This window comes from Cheilinus undulatus, linkage group 8, assembly GCF_018320785.1.
Source record: "Cheilinus undulatus linkage group 8, ASM1832078v1, whole genome shotgun sequence".
NCBI lineage: Eukaryota > Metazoa > Chordata > Actinopteri > Labriformes > Labridae > Cheilinus > Cheilinus undulatus.
Window position 1 is genome coordinate 7,781,606 of NC_054872.1, and position 23,120 is coordinate 7,804,725.

At 39.8% G+C, this 23,120-nt stretch overlaps 2 protein-coding genes across 2 annotated transcripts; both read left to right on the top strand.

Moving 5' to 3' along the window:
- The first annotated feature begins 977 nt into the window (after nucleotides 1-977).
- Nucleotides 978-4,939, top strand: si:ch211-198c19.1 (uncharacterized protein LOC100151013 homolog). The gene is made up of 2 exons (XM_041794201.1): nucleotides 978-1,152; nucleotides 4,121-4,939. The coding sequence occupies exon 2, from the start codon at nucleotides 4,141-4,143 to the stop codon at nucleotides 4,657-4,659; it is 519 nt and encodes a 172-aa protein (XP_041650135.1). The 5' UTR covers nucleotides 978-1,152; nucleotides 4,121-4,140; the 3' UTR covers nucleotides 4,660-4,939.
- Nucleotides 4,940-5,860: 921 nt separating this feature from the next.
- On the top strand, nucleotides 5,861-12,831 carry LOC121513475. Its single transcript, XM_041793262.1, has 3 exons — nucleotides 5,861-5,954; nucleotides 8,409-8,559; nucleotides 11,606-12,831. The coding sequence occupies exons 1-3, from the start codon at nucleotides 5,861-5,863 to the stop codon at nucleotides 12,186-12,188; spliced, it is 828 nt and encodes a 275-aa protein (XP_041649196.1). The 3' UTR covers nucleotides 12,189-12,831.
- The last annotated feature ends 10,289 nt before the right edge of the window (nucleotides 12,832-23,120 follow it).

A 23,120-nucleotide genomic window follows, 5' to 3' on the forward strand; every position in this document is an offset into this window, starting at 1 on the left:
TGGAATCAGTGGAGTTGGAGACTTTTACAATCATTAGCCTTAGCAGTTGTTGACCCCGCTTTGTATTTTTATGTGGTCTTCTGCTTCGTGGCTGAGTTGCTGTTGTTCCTAAACTCTTTCACTTTCTAGTAACATCACTTCCAGTGAAGCAGGGATTAAATTTCACTAACAGTCTTATTGCAAAGGTGGCATCCATCACAGTACCACACTTGAAGTCACTGAACTCTTCAGAATGACCCTTTTTGTATCATAAATGTTTGCAAATAGAGACTGCATGGCTAAGCAGGCTTGCCCGCAGAAAACCCAGAGACCCTTTCCCAAATGCTGTCTATGAGAGGTTTAATCCATCTGGCGTGCCAGGTTACCGTTATTCTGTTCTTTCCCAAAAGTTTTCTCAGTTCTTTCTACTTTATTTTCTGGCATTCTGACATTTGTGCAGATTATGGCCTAGATTTGAAATCTATTTTTTTCCCCTTATCATTTACTTCAGCCCATCCACATTGCTAACATCATCAATAAAAAGGTCATTCTGTTTTAAGAAAAGAGGTTTACACATTAAGAGGGCTACATTCTATCACAGTATTAATAAATGAAATTCATTTTTGTTGCTTTGATGGGTGGTTATTATTCAGGTTAAAAATAAAACTTTACAATGGACCATGATTTTGCTGATCTCCATGGGCCCCTGTTTGGCCGGGCCCCAGAAAGCTCTCCTCTTTATACCCCTTTATAGCCTTGTAGCTCGGTGCTTGATTCTACACACCCGTGATAACTGGTCTGATTGAATTAAACAATTAACTGAAGCGGACACATACTTTGGTCCATCTAGTGAATGTCAGCCACACAAGATTTTAAACCGTTGCTCTACAGCTGTCACAGTCACACTTGTGGTCAGTCAAGCTGAGCCTTCACGTGTCTAAATTTAAGCTGCAGATTGTGCGGCATCAAGAGCACTTCCTCTTTCATGTAAACAGAAAGAAATATATCTTTAACTCACTCAAAAATAACAAGAGTGCAGCTTTTATCCTTCTCTCACTCAGCACAGAGACGTCAAGCATCCACTCTGTTAATCACAGCGGGGAGTCAGGACTGAAGCTACAGCACGAGCATTTGGAGTCTGACGTTTTCCCTCCCATCTTTACCAGCTAAGAGGTAAGCTGTTTAAGGGCAGTGATGCTACGGATCTTCTGGAATATTCCTGCATTAAAGATATTGTTAATAGGTGTGACCCCAAGTAGTCCAAAATAGTTCCAAATAAGCAAAATGTTTCATACTTTGTTTGAAAGAGGCTCATTCAACCACCAATCAGCTGCTTATGAAACAAGAACTGCCACAAAAAAGAGCACATTATCAGCTTCAACCATGGTCAGAGGAATACAGCGCTGGTACCACTACTACTAATACTCTTTTACTATAATTGAGTAGCCTTTATATGTAGGCCAAAATTCTTGTTTAGTTGAAATATCAGTTTTGACAGTTTGTCAGGACATTTTTCATTCTTTAAAACCAAAGTATGTGGTCTCTTAGTTTATGACGTACATCGTTGGTACAGGGAGGTTAACGCAGGCACAGAGCCAGGATCACAACTTTGGATGGGCTCACGTAATTTTGGATCAGCCTAATAATATCAGTTACTTGAACTTTTTCCTTCCATATAGACACGTTCTACCTTTTTAAAGAAAATGCTAGAGATGTCTGAAGCATTTAGCCTCTGATAGAGACAGCTTTTTACTTACAAGAAATCTACCTGTTTGTCTTCATTGTCTGCTATACAAAACCACGTTCCAAATTATTCCGCAAATGATATTTTTCTCTGATTTTCCAAAATATTAATGCAAATGACAGAAGATTTTTCAAGTCATCGGCCATTAGAGCATAATTCAAATGTTTTTGAACAAACTTCATAATGATAATTATTTTTAACAAAACCTCAAAATGGACCGTTCCACATTATTAAGCAGGCCACAGGTTTCAGCAATATGGGAAAGAAAAAGGATCTCTCTGCCAATGAAAAGTGTCAAATAGTGTAACGCTTGACAAGGAATGAAAACATTAGATATGTCATGAAAACTTAAGTGTGATCAACGTACTGTGAAGAAATCTGTGGCCGATTCATCAGATTAAGAGAGCAGCTTCTAAAATGTCTTTACAAAGCAGCAAACAGGTATATGAAGCTGCTGGTGCCTCTGGAGTCCCACCAACTTCAAGGTGTAGGATCCTCCAGAGGCTTGCAGTCGTGCATAAATCTACTATTCTGCCACCCCTAACCAATGCTCACAAGCAGAAACGGTTCCAGTGGGCCCAGAAATACATGAAGACTCATTTTCAAACAGTCTTGTTGACTGATGAGTGCCGTGCAACTCTGGATGGTCCTGATGGAGGAGTAGTGGATGGTTGGTGGATGGCCACCATGTCCCAATAAGGCTGTGATGTCAGCAAGGAGGGGGCAGAGTCATGTTCTGGGCCGGATTCATGAGGAGAGAGCTGGTAGGCCCCTTTAGGGTCCCTGAAGGTGTGAAATGGCCTCGGCAAAGTATATAGAGTTTCTGACTGACCACTTGCTTCCATGGTACAAAAAGAGAACCGTGCCTTCTGTAGCAAAATGATCTTCATGCATGACAATGCTCCATCTCATGCTGAAAAGAATCGCTCTGTGTCATTGGCTGCTATGGGCATAAAAGGAGAAAAACTCATGGTGTGGCCCCCATCCTCCCCTGACCTCAACCCTGTTGAGAACCTTTGGAGCATCCTCAAGCTAAAGATCTATGAGGGTGGGAGGCAGTTCACATCAAAACAGCAGCTCTGGGAGGATATTCTGACATCCTGCAAAGAAATTCAAGCAGAAACTCTCCAAAAACTCACAAGTTCAATGGATGCAAGAATAGTGAAGGTGATATCAAAGAAGGGCTCCTATGTTAACATGGAACTTACCTGTTAAGATGTTTTTGATTGAAATAGCTTTGACTTCAGTAAATATGACCTCCTAATGCTGCAAATTCAACAAATGACCATTTCAGTTCTTTACAACCTATGAAATGTTGGATTTTTTTGGTAAAGCTTAATTTTTATTTTGTTTCAGTTGACTAAAATGATTTTTGAATGTAAGTTTCAGTTATTAAGTTAGCTTTAGTTAACTATCATAACTTTGGCATGATGTTGTCAGTTTGATCTTTGATCAGAAACAGTTCAATTTTTGCTTTAAAGATCATTTAAAGACATTCAGACCAGACATTGGCATCCAGAGCTATAGCTCATGTGCTCTTGTATCTGTTTTTTGTTTTGTTTTGTTTTTTGCTGTGATTTTATGCAAATCATATGTGACTCTAAGCAGGTGCAGTGCCAGTTGCTGTGTATGAGCCTGATGAGAGGGAGGTGGTAAAAATACCTTACAGGATGTTTTCTGACCTGTTGAAACCTCAGTGTCTCTCCTTCACCTGTAGCTCTCTCTCTCTCTCTGTCCCTCATGGAACATTTGCTGCTCAGCTGAGAAAGGTGTGGGTGCACAAGTGCACCTGCTCTGGTTTTAGAAGCATCAACAACGTCATCTGACCTGGCATGATTTGGTTTTGACTTCATACCTAAGAGCTGCATAAGCATGAGTTTGTACTTTGTAAGTGGAAAACTGTTTATAAAGCATTCAAATATTTATAAAACACAGAAGTATAAGTAAGTAAAGCATACAACCTCAGCCACATTAACTTCTCTTACCCCCAGATGTGGATCAATACAAAAAATAAAGTTCTTATTAAAATCAACAATTTAAAAAATATATATCAGTACTTATCGTTTATCAGCCATCAGGAGTAGCAAATTACAAGAATTATCAGTAGAAGTACTCATCATTCATCACTAGGTTTAGTTGTACTGTAAGTCAGTTTATACAATGGCTGCTGCCAGTGTAGCCATTAGCTTGGATGTATCAGTAGAAAAGCAGCAGTTTTATCAGAACTCTCTGTCTACCTGGCCTGGATCGAGTGCTTCCACTGCAGATTTGGTGGTTTATCTCTAATCAAAATTTAAAAATGGATCATTAAGTACCAAAGTAATAGAGATGTTTGATGATCGGCTGACTATAAAAGTCAGAGACTACCCTAACTCTGTCTGTTTTTGTCTTGATAAGGATCCACGCCAAACAAAGAGATGAAGTTCTTGTTCCATCTCACATTGGTGCTCTCAGTCCTCCTGACTTCAGCTCTCAAGACCCTTGATTCAGACCAGGAGCTGCAGGACAGCGGCTTCGGCCAACCGCCGCCTCGCCACGGTCTCAAACTGCTGGTGTGGTACGTTCAGGACTGCCTGGATAACAACATGGTGGCGCTGTGTGACCCCACCAAAGGACAGTTTGGATTTCACAAATACTGGAACAGCCAGCATGTGCTTCCAGTAATCAGAGACACTCGCCAGTACAGCTATTACACCATCGGAAACCTCAACTCCCCCCACGCCAAAGACCTGCCGTATGAGGTCAGGAAATACTACAACAGGAAGGATCGTATGAGTAACATGGACAGAGTCCTGGTCAAATACAACAACAATAACAGACATATAGAGGAGATCTATGCCTCGGCTCATTATGATCCCTCACAGACCTACCAGATTGGACCCAATCTCCTCGCCTCTCTCCGACGGCAGATGGCTTTCGTTAGCATAGAAATGTGATGCTCTCTGATGCTCAGTCTCTCTGTGACTTCTTTGACAGAAAGAATTCTAACTTTTTATAAAATAATAATTATTGCTGACATGTTCCATCGCTGCCTGTATCTGTAGTCTGAATGAGAAAAAAGTAACATGGTTCTGAGATTGTAATGAGGAAAGTTTGACCTGTCTTGTTCCCCTGGTGAGCCTGCTTTGTGAATATAGATTTATGTTTATAGGTTTTATGTCTTTGGGAAGCTTTCAAGAGAGTTTCTACTGTTGAACAATAAAGTGACTGTACAAATGTGCTGCTTTGGATCAATTTTTCCTTGAAATATGTTTATATTGTTTTGGGTGCATGTGTTCGGTGCTTGGTGTGGGAGAGAAATATACCAATAAGATGGTTTGTTGGCCAAAAAAAAAAAAGTTTTAGAAAGGACTTTGCCAAAGTCTCAAAGCACCTTTAAATCCCCCAAACACATTTTATTCATCCCCACTCCCTCACAACAGCAGCGCCAATAGGTTTCAGTTTCAGAGCCAGAATCAGTATCAGCTTTACTGGCCAACAACAAATTTGGTTAGATTTGCTCTAAATGTACAGGAATTAAACATTGAATACAAAAATAAATAAAATGATAAAAGTATCCAAAAAAATGAGATTGAAATATGTAAAAGCTCTTGATGGTGTGATTTTTACGACATACAAGTTTGTGAGTATTGATAGTATGGTTGCAAGATGGGTAACGAGTGCAAGGATGCTGACTAGACATGATCAGAGTATAAAATATGCAAGGATGTGGGCAGATCTACATGAGGGAGAGCCTTCCTAAAACATTTGACTTACAGTGAATAGATACTAATCACATTTCACTACAGTAGATGGATTAAATTAGTTACTAGTAAGATAGGTAGATCATTGTCATTGCATGGTAAAAATACAACGAAATTTTGTTTGCCAGTCTCCTCTATAGCAGCAAACACAGTCCTCCAAGCAGTGGCTAGAAATCTGCAGCCCTACATTGTCTACCCCGCTTGCAAGGGAGGGGGCGTGTCCTCCTCCTATTTTTGAAATATTTTGGATAATTAATGAGCTTTAAAAAATAACAAAAGAAATGGGTATGGTAAGGAAATAAAATAATTTTATATCTAAATATCACCCAGCACTAATATTTGCATAACTGAAGACATTATTTAAAGATTTAACTATTTTCATGTTTCTGTCAGCATGCCGGTCCTTATATTGCACTGGCTCAAGACATCACAAGAGAGGCAGGGACTTCCCTTCTACCAGGTTCTCGCTATTTTCGGCTCTAGAGAGAGTAAGGAAGGTCCCATCTAGTCAAATGAGGTGTCAGTCTGAGGGTCAGAGGTTGGCAGACATTTTTCTATACGGCATAGCTGATAACTGCCTGGAAAAAAAGGCAGATACAGTGATTAACAACTGCAAATTTGAAATTATACAACACCAGTCCATGGATCTTTATGGATGTGATCCTGTTCTTGGACTAAATATTTGACTGGATTTAGATTGTGTTGACTCTTTCTGATGCAGCAGACTGTTTTTGATGGAATGTCATGATCACGAGAGAACAGGAGCGCTTTGAATGGTGAACTGTCACTTTTATTAGCATTTTGTGTAAGTCTGTAGCCAATCAGAACTTTCTGGTGATGTGTAACATGTGGTAGACTTTTGAACAGTCATTGTGTTAATAACTAAACAGTCAAAGAAAATTGGAGGGCCCACTGGCAGGCCCTTGGATTTTTAAGGGGAGCATTATGAGCAGTGGCTGGTGAAGGTGCTCAACAACCGCCACCAGAACAGGTAAATAAAAGCAGTGTAATAGAATGATCTGACATGGTAAACTGCATGAGTTGAGTCCCTTTTTTGTTTTAATGACTTTATGATCTGAACTTAGCAGAACTCATCATTAATGACTGAAGGACCCTGCCTCCTCCTCCTCCCTGTGTCAGAGCTGCTGTCAGATGTTCACAGTCAGCTGTGTGCTGGGATGGTTTGACTCTAGCAGTGCAGCAGTTGGCCAACCTGCTAAAGGTGTCTTTAAACTGATGTTTTGCTCATATGAGTCCATGTTTGGAAAACAAGGCCTGAATTCCAGCGTGAAATTGCAGAAACCATGCACAGAATATTAAATCCTCTTAAGGCGGACAATTATAACTCAGGAGTTTCTCTATTTGCACAGACATGTATAGGACAAACTGGTGACAAATACAGTTTAAAAGGAGCAAGAGTTTGGTTCACTGGTGCACAAGCTGCTTCTCAGGGTGCTTTCACACTAGGGGCCCGGTCCAGGATCCGAGTGCACGTCAGCCAAAAGTCCGTTTCATTTTGCTAGTGTGAATGCAAACAAAGCACGCCAGGCCCGACCACACATGGGGAGGTGGCCTTGGGAACGATTCATGTGGGCTCTGGTTCGGTTCGGATGAGATGTGAATGCAACCGCACCCGGATACAGGACAGAGCGTTGTACCAGCTTTGTGATGTCATCGTAAAAACTAAACTACTTTCTACAGCATGGCAGTTTGTTCACATTTTTCCTCAATAAAAGGGGGAAATCATCAGAATCGAGTCAATAAATGGTCTGTTGTGACTCACCTTATGGATGAAAACAAGTTGGAGTCAGTGAGAGGAGGTGCAAAGGCAGACCTGCCTAACCCTAACCCTAGGCAGATCAAAAGAGCAACATTGCTAGCATCTTCAGAAGTGATTTTAAAATTGTCAGTGGCTGCAGGATGGACTTTTTTGCCGGGTTAAAACAAAAACAATCTTCGATTAGGTCATGACCCGAGTGGTTACCATGGTAGCTTCTTCTTCTCTCTCCTCCTTGGTGGCATTGCAAACCAGTTAAGTGCATACCGCCACCTGCTGTTTCAGACTGAGTAAATACGCAAGTGGGCAAGGATCGATGATGCTGATGTGAAAGCGCCCTGAATCTACTGACTTTGGTTGAGAAACAAGATCTAAAAAAATTATACTATAATACTAAATACTAATACTAAATATTGTAATTCTTCATTTTTATAGTATACCTCATCTCATCATGCTACCTGTTGAAATAAAGTGGCTGGTAAAAAAAAATGTGAGTGGCTAATAGATTTTTGAATCCACCAGCCAAAGTGGCAGGAAGGGGAAAAAGTTCGTGTCCAACCCTCATGCACCCTTAATTGAAATATTTGTGAATAAATATTTAAAAATGATTGAAATACAAATAATAGGAAATTAAATTTGATTGGGACTGTATACAGATTTACAGTCCTACTGTTGAGTGTCTCTGACTGTCATTGGAGCAGAGCAGGGAGGGTAAAATCACTTTTAATCCCTCACACCAAAGCAAAATCTGGCAAGATATTTTCTACAACATCAGATATCAAACCTTTACTGAATTTTGGGGAAAAAAGACCAAACCCAGCATGATTGTTTTATACTAGGGAGAATGAAAAGATTGTTGCTAAAAGGTCTAAGAGGAAGTCATAGCTGCCTTTAATCCAGCTGTTCTATTGTTTGTGTTCACAGCGTCATACTGCTTTCCTTATCAGACAGTTGTTTACACACCAAAGTGAGAGCAGAAGTCTGAAAACCTTTTGACCTCTCAATCACAGAGTTTCAGTCTGACTGTACAGCTCAGTGACACGGTTAAATGCAGAACAGACACTTCTCTGCAAGTCCAGCTTGCTTATCTTTAGTTTCTACATTTCACAACCATCAGCATCACACTGAGTGATTATAAACTGTGGCCTTGCTTATCTTTAAACAGAGCTCTCAGCAGACTCCAGCTGTACCACCCTTCTCTTCAGAGTAAGAGAAATCAACACTTCATCAGCTCTGTACACCAACAGGAAGGACAAACTGAAGCTGCAGTTTCAGGACTACGAGTCGCAGTCAGAGAAACATTCTCCTAAACAAAGGTAAGTTTTGTAAGGATTACATTTCCATACATGTACTGGAACAGACATACAGTGCTGTGAAAAAGTATTTGCCCCCTTTCTGATTCCTGAGTTTTTTGCATATTTATTACAACTAAATGTTTCAGATCATTAAACCAATGTTTATATTTCACAAAGACAACTAAATGGAAAATGGGAAATGCAGTGTCTGAATGATTACTTAAGGGTGGGGGGGATGGGGTCCAAACCTATCTGGCCCTAAGTGAAAAAGTAATTTTCCCCTGAACCTAACTTGTTGTGCCACCCTTGGCAGCAATAACTGAAATCAAGCATTTGCGATAACTGGTGATGAGTCTTTCACATCGCTGTAGAGGAATTTTGGCCCTCTTTTCTTCACATAATTGTTTTAACCTAGTTATACTGGAGGGGTTTTCCAGCATGGACTGCCTGTTTAAGGTCACACTACAGCATCTCAGTTGGATTTAAGTCTGGATTTTGACTTGGCCTCTCCAAAACCTAATTTTGTGTTTCTTGAGCCATTCAGAGGTGGACTTGCTGGTATGTTTCGGGTCCTTGATCTGCTGCATAACCCAAGAGCGCTTGAGCTTGAGGGCACCAACTGATGGCCAGATGTTGGCTTTCAGGATTTTCTGGTGGACAGCAGAATTCATGTGGTCCAGGTCCTGAATCAGCAAAGCAGCCCCAGACCATCACACTGCCACCACCATGTTTGACTGTTGGCATGATGTTGTTGTTATCAAATGCTGTGTTATTTTTACTCCAGATGTAACGGGCCACACATCTTCCAAAAAGTTCAACTTTTGTCTCATCAGTCCACAGAATATTTCTCTAAAAGTCTCGGGGATCATCAAGATGTTTCTTGGTAAATGTGAGATGAGTATTTGTATTCTTTTTTGTCAGCAGTGGTTTTGGCCTTGGATCTCTCCCATGATGCCATTTTTGCCCAGTTTCTTTCTTATGGTTGAGTCATGAACTCTGACCTTAACTGAGGCCAGTGAAACCTGCAGTTCTTTGGATGAGCTGTCGTTGCACTCTTGGAGTCATTTTGGTTGGCTGATCACTCCTGGGAAGGTTCCCCACTGTTCCAAGTTTTTTCCGTTTGTGGATACTGGCTCTGACCGTGGTTCGCTGGAGTCCCAGAGCCTTGGAAATGGCTTTGTAACCTTTTTCAGATTGATAGACTTCAATCACATTGTTCCTCATTTGTTCTTGAGCTTCTTTGCATCGTGGCATGATGTGTTTCTTTTATAAAATTTTGTAGCCTACTTCACTTTGTCTGACAGCTTCTATTATATAATATATATACTATACTATAAGTGATTTCTTCATTTAACAAATCTGGTGGTAATCAGGCCTGGGTGTGGCCTGTGAATTTGAACTCAGCTTTTCCAAAACTGTGGTTGATCACAGTTAACTCATGATTTAACAAAGGGGGCAATTACTTTTTCACACTGGGCCAGATAGGTTTGGATTTTCCCCCCTTAAAAAATGACATAATCATTCAGACACTGATTTACTATGTACTCGAGTTGTCTTTGTGAAACATGAGAAACAACAACACTAGGTTAATGGATGAAGCTTGGCCCACTCCTTCATTTGCATAGTCGTGCACATGAAGCTGTGACCTGTCAAAGAAGATCTGCGTATATTCATTGTAGTCCAACATTTACATGGAAGTCTGCTTACAGGTGCCTGCTCTACCAACAGAGTTTAACAGGTGCTAGTTAAGCATTTTTTGAAGTTACTTTTAACGTTTACATAGTTTTTCTGCCTTCTTTATCTGACTGCCAATGTTCACACGCCTGTGTGTAGAAGTAGACGTCTGAAACTTAACCTGACCACAAAAGCCTCAGTGTGGCTGTCACAGCAGTGACAGTTAAAACATACATGCATAAAGACACACACACGTCCTCTTTACCAATACTTTACCATCATTATTGTCACCTTCATGGTGACTTCCTGCCTTCCTGCATCAAGAACACTTCCTCTGTCATTGTGAGCAGAAATAAAAAGCTTGACACCGATAAAGAGGCATCAAACTCATCATTCATCTGCTCTGGACTATAACAGGAAGTACCGATTGAAGCTGTACTGCAGGAATATTTAGAAATAAAGATTTCCTTTTCTGCTACAAACTAAGAGGTAAGTTTGACAAGAAATACTGGTCACATATTTATTCTCCCAATGATCCTCTGCAGTAAAAAGTGAGGAGGTAGAAGTTCAACTTATTTTCAATCAATACTATGAAATAAAGAGAGCAAAGGCTTAATGGGGGTTGACCTTAAAGGCTGTGAGTCACATGGACAGGAGGTTTTCTGTTCAAAGTTTCTTAGGCTGTGCTTAAAAGAAAATGATTTTATTCAGCAATGTACTGATATTAGAAAATGTACTTTGTAATTTTGAATACTTAAGTATTTTCAAAAGTAAATTCTTTAGTACTTTAACTTTACCAAGCAATTTTTACTTGTACTTGAATAAGATTTGACCACGAGTATCAATACTTTGACTCAAGTACTGGAGTTGAATACTTTGTCCACCACTGCTAATACCTTGAGATTTTTTCCTTACCATATCTGGGGAAGTTTCGGTGTCTCTAAAGATGGTATTCTGCATTTGGATATTTTCCCTTTTCCAGACAATTCTCTGTAAACCCTGGAGATAGTTGTTGGTGAAAATCCCAGCAGACTAAGACCAGCCCATCAAGCACCAACAACCCTGCCACGTTCAAAGTCACTGAAATCCCCTTTCTTCCCCATTCTGATACTCGGTTTGTACTTCAGCAAGTCGTCTTCACCATGTCTACAGGCCTAAATGCATTGAGTTGCTGCCATGTGATTTGCTGATTAGCCATTTGTGTTTACAAGCAACTAAGCAGGTGTACCTAATAAAGTGGCCAATGAGTGTGATCGTTTCACTTTCCATTCTGGGTGATCTCACCATGAAAATAAGAACTGCTCACACTGGCAGCCTGAAAGTTCAGACTCTTCAACATGAATGACTAATTTTAGAAATGTTTAACTAAAGATTTTGTTTTTTTTTACTTTAGACAGATTGCTGAAGTGATGAAGACCCTGTTCCACATCACACTGGTGCTTTTGGTCGCTGTGACCTCAGCTATAAGGATCACCTCTTCATCTCTAGAGACCATCTCTTCATACAGACAGCTGGAGTACTTAGGGTTCGATGAACCACCTCGCTATGGTCTAAAACTGCTGAACTGGTTCATTCAGAATTGCCTGGACAACAACATGGTGGCCACCTGCAAACCCGACCAAGGAGATTATGGATTCCATCCTTTTTACAACAATGAGCGTCTGTTTCCAAAGATCTGGGACAGTAGCCAGTACACATACTACAGCATCGGAAACCTCAACTCTCCTGGAGCCAACCGTTTGCCATACGACATCAGGAGATATTTAACTCAGAGAGATCTTCGCAGCAACATGGACAGAGTGGTTGTGAGATACAACCACAACAACAGACGCATCGAGGAGATCTATATAACTGCACATTACTCACGACAGGAGACGTACCGGATTGACCCTGAACTTGTTCAGAGTGTTCGGTCTGGTTCAAATAACCAAGATTCTTGGATTTTTCCAGCCTGTAATCGTCGTGAAGATCTGTGATTAATCAAGCTCTGTTTCCTCTATCTTTAAAATTAAAAGGATTCTGCTATCCTATTTTGGGCTTGATTTTCTATTTTTCAGTGGTCTGTCATGAGTGGTCTCTTCTGGAAAGAAGAGTAGACCCCACACCTGCCCCTTAGACCTGAGGACCCTGGAAGCTTAGCTGCTGTCAGTGACAGATATTAACTGTTGGATGGCACAAAAATTGATGGCAACTCGAAATCTAAAATTAAAGTTTAATCCCCACTGCTACCCTTCTACCAATAGCTACCTCAGCCCCCTTGCAGGAAACGTTAAACCCACTGCCATAAATTCAGGTGTGCTATTTGACAATGATCTTTGATTAGATGAGAGGAGGAGAGCTGTTACATTCTGACTGGTGATTGGCTGGGAGCTGACAGCTGACATTTTGAACAGACAGCGAGAGTGAAGACGCCAACTTCACCACAGAGCAGCTTGTTTGGTGTCGGATTGTGAATCTTAGATTGCTGTAAATAATGTGTGCCTTTATATTACTGTTAAAAGGAAAAAGTATGTAGGGGAGAGGAGCTATTTGATGATTATTTTCTCCTGTTTTTATGCAGTCAGTTTGGGTTTGTAATATATTTTTTCTTAGACAGGTAGGTATTTGATTTTAAGTGTTTTGTTGGTTGTGTTTATCTATATCTTCCTGAGGTAATATTTTGTTTGTATTGATCAAATAAAAGAGTAATACATTTTTTGTTTGTGGACTGCGAGTTCAGTTTTCTCTTCTTTTGTTCTTGGGTCATCTTGGGAGTGTGAAGGAAGAGGTCAACTTTTATGTTACGTTCGGTATCCTCTAGGCTGGGTGTACCAAGTTTTTTATAATAGTTTTGTGCTTTTACCGTTAGTTGGGGAGATTAGGTAGTTGTTCCTTGATTTAATAGACTTCTTCATATTCTCTCCCTGTTTGTATTAATTTGTTGGTTAATTGACCTGATTCATCCTGAGGAAAACTACCAGATATTCCTTTGTACATGTGAACTTAAATTACTCTTAGTAAATAAATGATTTTATTAGTTAAAACTAGGGCTGTTAACATTAATGCATTAACGCTTGTGATTAATCTTGAGACCTTAATGCGTTAAAAAATAATAATGAAACTTAATTAATCATATGACTAAGTTTGACCACAGCTTGCTCCCATAGTCCTCCAGCACAGATCTTTATGTGCCTAGAGGTGAAGAGGTGAGAGGGTCAGACACAGCCAGCAGTAATGAGTGAGGAGACAGATCCAGGTCTGCTAAATGGCAATTTTGTTTTTAAAAAGCTGGAGAATATTAGTGAAGATAAAAGCAAAACTGTGGGTACATGCTGCAGTGATGAACTGTCTTTACACCGAAGCATAAGAGTCTTAAGTTCCACCTTCAGGCAGAGCACATCTTTGCTAATGTTAGCAAAGACGCTAACAACAACAGAACCACATGTGTTGTAAGACAGGGTGAAATCTTGTGGAAAGACCCTAGGCAAATGATAAATTTAAACAGTGAAATAAATACAAGTGAATCTTTTATAACTACTTTAAATTGAATTAAAGCTCTCTTCAGCTGCTTCGGGACAGGTTTCTTCTTCAGCTGCTCAGATAAATACTGAAAAATGCTCCAAAACTTTGAGCAAGTCCTGTTTAACAATATCAATCCAGTGTAGAAATCCACGGTGGAATTGGCAAAATAGAAGTTAATTGGCGAACTTTACCAGCTGAAGACAGATAATATGATGATTTAAGGTAACCTCAGTAAATTAGGCGACTGGGTTCTATGTTATGATGTGTTCAAATGCCACATAAAAATAGAAACATTTAGTTTTCTAAATAAATATTGTTGTGAATATGTGTTTATATTTGAGGGATTTACAACAGATGTGACAGACTGAATCATAGCTTTTTAACTCAAGCACTACTCAGCTAAGACCACTTGTAGTTTAAATACTTGCCCTTATTTTTTCTTTCCACCAAACCATAGAGAATATCAATAGTGGTATCAATAAGGACACAGATCAACACTTTCAATGTGCTGTACATGGAATTAAAAGAATAGAAATAAAACAGTTGACAATAACAACCTTTAAAAATATAAAAACATACAAATATTTTTAAACTATTTTTTAAAAAGTTGTGATTAATCATGATTAATCACAGCATAGTGATGTAATTAACTTGATAAATGTTTTAATCGAGTAACAGCACTAGTTAAAACTTTTAACTTGTGGCTACTTGAGTTTAGAGTGTTATTGGTTTTTTGCATGTTTTTTTCTGTCAGTCGTGTATCTCAACCACCAGGTCTGGTATCAGAATGAAATAAAATTATCAAAATGCTTTGGTTGTTTGGTACAGAAATTGTTGTGATAAGAACCAAGTTTATAATTTTTCTGGATTTTTCATTTGTTTTTATTTCTATTTTGTTTACACTTTTTTGTGTTCAATTTCAGTTTTGTTTAAATTAGTTTTTACTGCTGGTTTGTTATTTAGTTTTTATTATTGTAAAAATACTACAGAGTTCCTTTCACTGGAACTAAGGGGCCAAGCCCAGCTCCTGAAAAACAAGCCCAGACCATAATCCCCCCTTCACCAAACTTTACACTTGGCATAATGCAGTCAGGCAAGTGCTGTTCTTCTGGCTACCACCAAACCCAGACTCGTCCATCAGATTGCCAGATGGAGAAGCGTGATTTGTCACTCCAGAGAATGCGTCTCCACTGCTCTAGAGTCAAGTGGCGGCGTGCTTTACACTTGAGGTGTCTTCGACGAAGGTTTTTCACAGTCGAATCTGATTTGTCAGATTTTGCCTGTAGTCGACTTAAAGTAGAACAGCATTCCCGCAAGACTTTTTTTGTCCCCGGTCAAAATGACTGGCAGTCCTCAAGAACTCCAGCCATTTAGAACAACTACCGGACATTTGCTTTAACATTATTTTGCTGCATTAACAGCAGCAAATCACATAAATCTCGAACTTATTTTTCTTTGGTTCAAAGTATCAAAACAAAAGCTGTGCGCTTTTCCTTACACACGCAGTCAGTTACACAATATACACCCAAGTTAAACTCATAAACATCAACAGTTAGCTTCACATAACCACCGTCAGCCTGTTAGCACATTGGCCGATATCATAAAATTGCAGCTTACAACAGCCAAATACCATCCTCCACCAACAACAACGAAGCATCCAAGAACATAATAAAAGTGCTCTCTTAACAGGACACTGCGTTAGAACTCTACATTTCAAATGAAAAATGAGTCTAACCGTCAGTTGCTAGTATCAGTCCTCATGATGATATCTGTAACCTCTGCTAAAGCAGGAAATCCAACCATCCTGGTTAATTTGGACTATTTATTTGGTCCTGAAAAGACAAAAGCTCCACAGCAGATAGTCCGGTCCAGTCCTCCTCTCATTAACGGCTTATCCAAGACTACTTCTGCTAATTAGCCAGGACATCCCGAGCATTAACAACCAGCTACTTTGAAGAGAGACAGAGCCTTTGTTATGAGCTCCAAGCGGTCCATGCAGTTCTGCACGATGTGATTCTGTGTTGACTACAATCCAACTTTATCTGAGGATTGGTCACAGGTAGTTAATCGAAGTCCACTACAACTGCTCTCGGTGTAAGCCTATCTCTCTCTGCTGCATCGGTGTTTATGACGCTCAGCAGTTCCCTTTGTTTCAGCCTCTTCATTACTCACAGCGATGACATACTCAAAATCCCTCCATACAACTGATGATATTAAGCCTTTGATTAACCAGGAAAACCTCACTGAGATTAAAATTCTGCTTTACGAGAAAGCTCTGGTCAAACTTTCCCTGCAGAGTCCCCAGCAGTACTGAGCAGAGAGATAGATTTGTTTTGACGTCACTGTGCATACATAATTAGCCATGTGCTTACCGTCTGAGGAGATAAACAACCCCAGCACCGCAGGACAGTAGATGTAGTAAGATTAGTCTACTTTTAGTTTATATTAACTCATGGAGTGCCATTGATGTATACAAACGTCTAAGTGTTTTTTTGGCGGCTGGCACAATGGGGCGCTCTCACGCTCCCTGTGAGTAATTTTGGGGCTTCTGGGATATGTAGTCGAAGAGAGAGAGTCGGAAGAGTTGGTAAATCTTAGATCAGAACAGGAAGTGGAGGCACAGGGATGGAGGTAATCTAAGCTAAAAGTTATAAAATATTCAGTATCAGCACAAAATGCCCCCCAAAAAACTGAGGGACCAAGTGGCCAGTTTCGCCGGCGGATGCTGGAAGAAATTCTAAACTTTTGCATGAGATATCGGTTACTTAATGAAACCGACAGCGAGTTGGTAGAGGTAAAAAACAAAAAAAATTCTATATCATAGATTATACATAATCTATATAACATATTATAGATTACATTACTTCTATAATTCACAGGCAGCACCAGGGAACACCTAAGCAGGAGAGGACATGGGTGTATAGGGGGTCACATGGTGGCCGTCCAGCTGTATTGTGCTGTATTTTGTATTTTTTTATTTATTTTATTTATTTTACAATAAAATAACATTTGTAATACAATTTTCAGATGTCTTTTATGTCATTGAAGGCAAAATTATAACATCCAAATCACTGTTTTGCTTGATAAACTCTCTTTCACAAAAATGCACTTTTCTCAGCTTTCTAGAAAACAAGTGGTCTTTTTGGTGAAACTAGCCTCTATTCAACTTAAGATAAATCAAGAACAGAACAAGGTGCAAACAAAAGGGTTTTTCCATGATGAGATAGAGTTTCTTCTTTCATTTGAGCTATTCTGTGTTTTCAGAGTCATAGTACAAAATGTTCTGTGGGTCTTGAAAGATGACTCAAAATGGCCAAAAAAGCTGGCACAAGCCACTTCCCATTTTATAAAAGAGCTGGCACTCAATGAGTTAAAGCATTCTCGAAAGATATCTTCTAGGTAACACAAGATATAATATGGAAGTATTAAGTATTTAACTTATCTGGTCATCTGCGTGTTTTCTGCCAGACATTTTGACCGGTTATATTTTTATCTGCTGAACTTCCACCCTTTTTACCGGCCAATGACCGGCAAATGCCAGCTAACTGAAACTCAGGCTTAGCAGCCATGGGCACCCCCATGTAGTCAGAATGGTACAATCTTGGTTACATAACAACATTCGACTATGGGGTCCATAGACAAATCAGACTCCGAAGGAATCAAATCGTCGAATCACTGACTATTCTGGGTCACCCCTACTTTACACCACTGCATCCGATGCTTTGCATTGCACTTGGTGATGTATGGCTTGGATGCAGCTGCTTGGCCATGGAAACCCATTCCAAGAAGCTCTATACGCACTGTTCTTGAGCTAATCTGAAGGCCACATGAAGTTTGGAGGTCTGTCGCAATTGACTCTGCAGAAAGTTGGCAACCTCTGCACACTATGCGCCTCAGCATCTGCTGACCCCGCTCGGTCGTTTTACATGGCCTACCACTTTGTAATGGAGTTGCTGTCATTCCCAGTAGCTTCCATTTTGTTATAATACCAATGACAGTTGACTGTGGAATATTTAGGAGTGAGGAAATTTCACAACTTGAGTTGTTGCACAGGTGGCATCCTATCACAGTACCACGCTGGAATTCACTGAGCTCCTGAGAGCGACCGTGTGCATGCCTGGGTGCTTGATTTTGTACACCTGTGGCCATAGAAGTGATTGGAACACCTGATTTCAATTATTTGGATGGGTGAGTGAATACTTTTGGTAATATAGTGTATCTGACACATTAGGCACTTGGTGCTAGATTTACAAGGAGGCATAACAGTGACCTAACGCCAGCAGTTTTAAGTCAAATTTCAACATTAACTTACCAGGACCAAGAAAAAGTGAGGCCCTAAGCAGACTCTGGTACAAGGCCCCCAAACACCATTTGTTTAAGCTATTTGTATTAATGGAATGCACATATTTTGTTTGGGAGAACTTAATGTGCCTATTAGAAAAGAATCTATATGACTTTAAAGTGTTGAGTACCTTATCCCATAATAAACACATCAGTGTGTGTGTATAACCTGTACCCTTATTATGTATGTTTTAAAATGTCCAAAAGCAACAGCATAACAGAATTTTTAAAAATGGACTTATCATCTATAGGTACTATCTGAGCAATTCCTTTCTGACTCACTCTGTTTTCTGCTCTCTGTTCCTTCTCTAATCTTTCATTCTCTACCTTTCTCTCTCTGCTCCGCTCTTTTACTCCTGGATGGAAGTTTGCTCCACTGAAGGACGAAAATACAAAAACAAGGAGTTTTAGATTAATGACCAGGATATTACCATTAAAATGCAAGTTGTATATGTGTATCTGTTGTATATGTTTCAGTCCTTCCTGGAGGATCTTCATCTTTAAAGGTGTTTCCTGTTCTTTCCTCATCTTTTCTTCATGTCCTTAACTCAGCACCTTTATTTATTTCTGAATAAAATAAAAAAATAAAATTTTGAAAGTTGACACAATTTTCCGCATTCTGGTGCATTTTATCATGTTTTTCGATTGAAAATTATTATGAAAATGTTCAGAGCTTTCTCCACTCCCCCTGCACGCTGACCCTGCATTTGACTCGCTCTCAATCTCAGCCATCTATATAAGGAGACAAGGAGATGCATTGAGCACTTTTTCATATTGATAATGGCCTTAAAACAGTACAGAAATATGTACAGTACAGAACAGAAATTGGCAACTGAGTTTAACAGGTGCCAGTTTAGCTTCTACAGAAGTTGTACTGTTAACATTTACATAGAACGTCATAAAAACCGTCATAAAGAAACGTCCACATGTCCTCTTTACCAGTACATATCAGTCATCAGCGTCACCTTCATGGTGATTTCCTACCTTCCTGCATCAAGAACACCTGCTCACAATTAAAGAGGAAGCATTCCTGCATCAAGAACACTTCCTCTGTCATTGTGAGCAGTGATAAGAAAGCCTGACACTGATGAAGAGGCATCAAACTTATTGTTCCTCAGCTCTGCACCCTGACGAGAAGTATAGATTGAAGCTGTACTGCAGGAATATTTAGTCACAGGTTTTTCTGCTACAAACTAAGAGGTAAGTTTGAAAAGAAATAATGGTGTCATGTTTATTGTTATGTATATGGATGTTTGTTGGCTGACAGTTAAATGTCCGTGAAGTATATATACACTTTAATTCCTTGGCTTTATAAATGACAATGATCCTCTGCAGTAAAAAGTGAGGAGGTAGGAGTTCAACTTATTTTAAATTACCATTAAATAAAGAAAGCAGAGGCTAAACTGGTTTTGACCTTAAAGGCTGTGAGTCACATGGTCGGGAGGTCTCCTGTTTAAAGTCTCTAGAGTTGGGCTTAAAAGAAAATGATTTTCTTCATATTAAAAACAGGTAACCATTTTACATACAGAGTAACAACTGTATAGAGAAAGAGAGATGGAGGAAATCAGAGAGAAAACATGATTCTATGACCTCATTAACACAATGTACTAAATGTAAAAAATACTGCTATGATCAGCTTTAGGGGTGGTTTCCAGTGTCTCTAAAGCTGGGGTGCCAAACTCAATCACAGCAGGGGTTGGAATATGAATTTAGGTCTAAGGTCTAAATCCTGAGTTTTACAAGTCTAAATATGAAATAAAAAGTCAGACTCAGAGGTTTAAGTCATAATTGTGAGATGAAGAACATCCCTGACATTTTATCTAATTATTTTTAATATTTTCTTTTTCAATTTTTTATGACAAACAAGGATATTTTAAATCATCAAGAATAAATTTGATATACACACTGGAGGAAATCTGCAGGCCTCATACTGTTGGGCCAGTCATAATAGAAATATGATATGTTCTAATAGATTTTGCCCCCGGACCTTGAGTTTGATACCCCTGCTCTAAAACTGTACTATGTCGAATTTTTGCTCTGAAATGTCTTTAATCAATAAAAATGACTAGACCTATTTTATATATATATATATATATATATTTTATATATATATAGATTTATATATGGCAGAGGGTGGCGCTGCGCAATTTATCAAAATATCAAATATGAATGTGTTCTGGGTGGGATTGTTATTGAGCACATGAAATTTGTCTCAGATACAAGGATGTATGCCAGAGGAAAACAGGAAGTTTGAGTCAGACTGGACAAAGCATGGCCGAGTTACACTCAACTTCCTCCATCCATCCATCCATTTTCTATATCACTCATCCCGCTGGGGGTCCCAGGGGGCTGGATCCCAGCTGTCATTGGGTGAGAGGCAGTCTTCAATCCTAGACTGGTTGCCAGTCAATCGCAGGGCTGAAATATAGAGACAGACAACCAGGTGTGCTCACACCTATGGCCAATTTAGAGTCCCCAGTTAACCTAATGAGCATGTCTTTGGTGGTGGGAGGAAGCCCGAGTACCCAGAGAGAACCCACGCATGCATGGGGAGAACATGCAAACTCCACACGGAAAGGCCCTGATAGAACCAGGGACCTTCTTGCTGTGAGGCAACAGCGCTAACCCCTGCGGCACCATGCAGCCTTACTCAAATTCCTGTTTTTCAAAAAAGTATGCAAATTTGAGGGCTTGCCACGAGCACGCCTTTTGACTGATGAAAAAGTCCAAAACAACTTTTCATCAGCCGTGTCTCATCTAGCTCTGTGCTGAGGTACAAATTGATCTGATTAAATCCCTCAGAGTGAATCTAGATATGAATTGTGCAAGTGGGCAAAAATACCCCAATTTTTCTTATTTATTCAAAATGGCAGATTTCGTTTTGGAGATAGAGTGTAGGCCTAACAGACTTTTTGGTAGATCTCTCTAAGATGCACCTGCCCACAAAATTTCATGAATCTATGACAAAGTCAATGGAGGGGACTTTTCCTTTGAAAACTGTTAGGGGGCACTACTGACATAAATCTGAATTGGCATGGTGGAGAACAGGAATATATCAAATTTTTCACAACACCGGACGCATCTGCAAAGTTTCGTTTCGCAAAATGCACGTTTCTAACAGAAACAATTAAGTCCTTGCATCACTCAGTGCTTGGGCCCACAAAATAAGAATCTGAGCGAATTCCAGCAATTTCAATAAGGTCCTTGCACCGAAATCAGAGCTTGGGCCTTAATTACTCGTATGAAAAATAGAAACACAAGAAAGGTAGCACAGAACATTAAAGAAGTACAGCAACAGGATGGCAGCTTTCAGTGGCAGTCATGTGTAGCAGTCTGCTGTGTGAAATCCAACATTTCCACAGAAACAATAAACAAGTCATGTCTGTCGTGGTCGTGTCATCTTTGAAAAATGTTGGAAAATTGAACTAATGTAAGAACTAAACTTCCAAATACATAGAAATGTCTTCTAATATTCTTAATAATGTACCTTTAATCTCATAAATTGACAATAATTTATTTTTTCTACTGTAGCCTGAAGACTATGTCATAGCATGGCCCCAGTGAACGTGTTCAGAGGTGATCTGATGGAGCAGTGTGCTCCTCCCACCTCTGTTGCCTTTTATCTTTTTTGAGTTGTGGTATCTTAAAAACGTAACCCCTTTAAGAGTAGAAACTATAAATTAACCACTGGTTGATGTTCATGCATAAATTCTCATTTTGGGAGAGAAAGATGTTTTAAAGTGCTGACACCTTCTGGCTTGGCTAGCGTGTGTCAGCTGGAGGCACAAGCAGGAAGGTATCAGCATTTTTAAAACAGCTTTTCTCCTTCAGTGTGAAAAATTCATTAATAAGTCACTGACAGTAGCTTCATTATTAATAGATAAATAAAATCAACAGTGTTTTCACTGAAGACTCCTCAATTCAAAGAAGGAAAGTGAGGAAAAAGGGAGGGCGGAGCATAGCGCCCCATCGGATCACCGCTTGGATGTGTTTAGTCAGTGGACCATACGTTAACACCTCTGACTCGTCAACGTTGCATGTTTTACTACAGATTGTGTTATTGTTTGTTTTTTAAACAGAGAATAGTGAAGAGATGAAGACCTTACTCCTCGTCATTTGGGTGCCTTTGGTCATTCAGACCTTAGCTCTAGAGACCATCGATTCGCTCAAGGAGCTGGAGAACCAAGGGTTCGATGACAGACCTCGCCATGGCTTTACACTGCTTGTCTGGTTCATTCAAAATTGCCTCGGCAATGATATGAAGGCCAAATATGATCCCACCCGAGGAGATTGTGGATTTGATAAATTTGACAACAAGGAAGGTCTGTTTCCAGAGACCAGGGACAAGGAGCAGTAAACATACTACACCATCGGAAACCTCAACAATAAAGGAGGCGAACTCCTACAGCAATACATCATTACATATTTTAATCCAGAAGACCCTCTCAGTAACATGGACAGGGTTATGGTGAGATTCAACAACTACAACGGACAAATCGGGGACATCTACATCACTGCACATTACTCGCCTACAGAGACCTACCGAATTCACCCTAGGCTTATTATTTTTTTATTCTTATTTCAACGTAGATTCTCTCCACCTCCATCGTTCAGGCCTCCACTTCCAAGGTCTGGTCCACAGTCAGGACCATCAACACCACCAGAGCTCTCAGGGTCCCCACCACCTCCAGGGTCTAACCCACTGCCAGGGTCCTCTCAATGGCACAGATTTCAACCTCTATGCCAACCTAGACATCAATGGTCATGGTCCTCACAACGGCCTCCTCAGATCCCTGGACTGACAGAGCCCTCTCTGCCATCAGACCTAAGGAATAACTTAGACCATTATTCCACCTTTGGTGATGGTAGAATAAACAATCAAGAAGAAGGAGATGATGATTATGATAATGATGATGATGGTGATAATGATGATGATGTATTCTTGTTTTAAATCCCAGAATCAAATAGAGCTGGATTCACTCACAGTTTGTTTTGAAATAAATAAGCTTTATGTCAACCACCAGGTGACCCAACCAGGAAACGGGTTGATCTCATCTTTATACAAT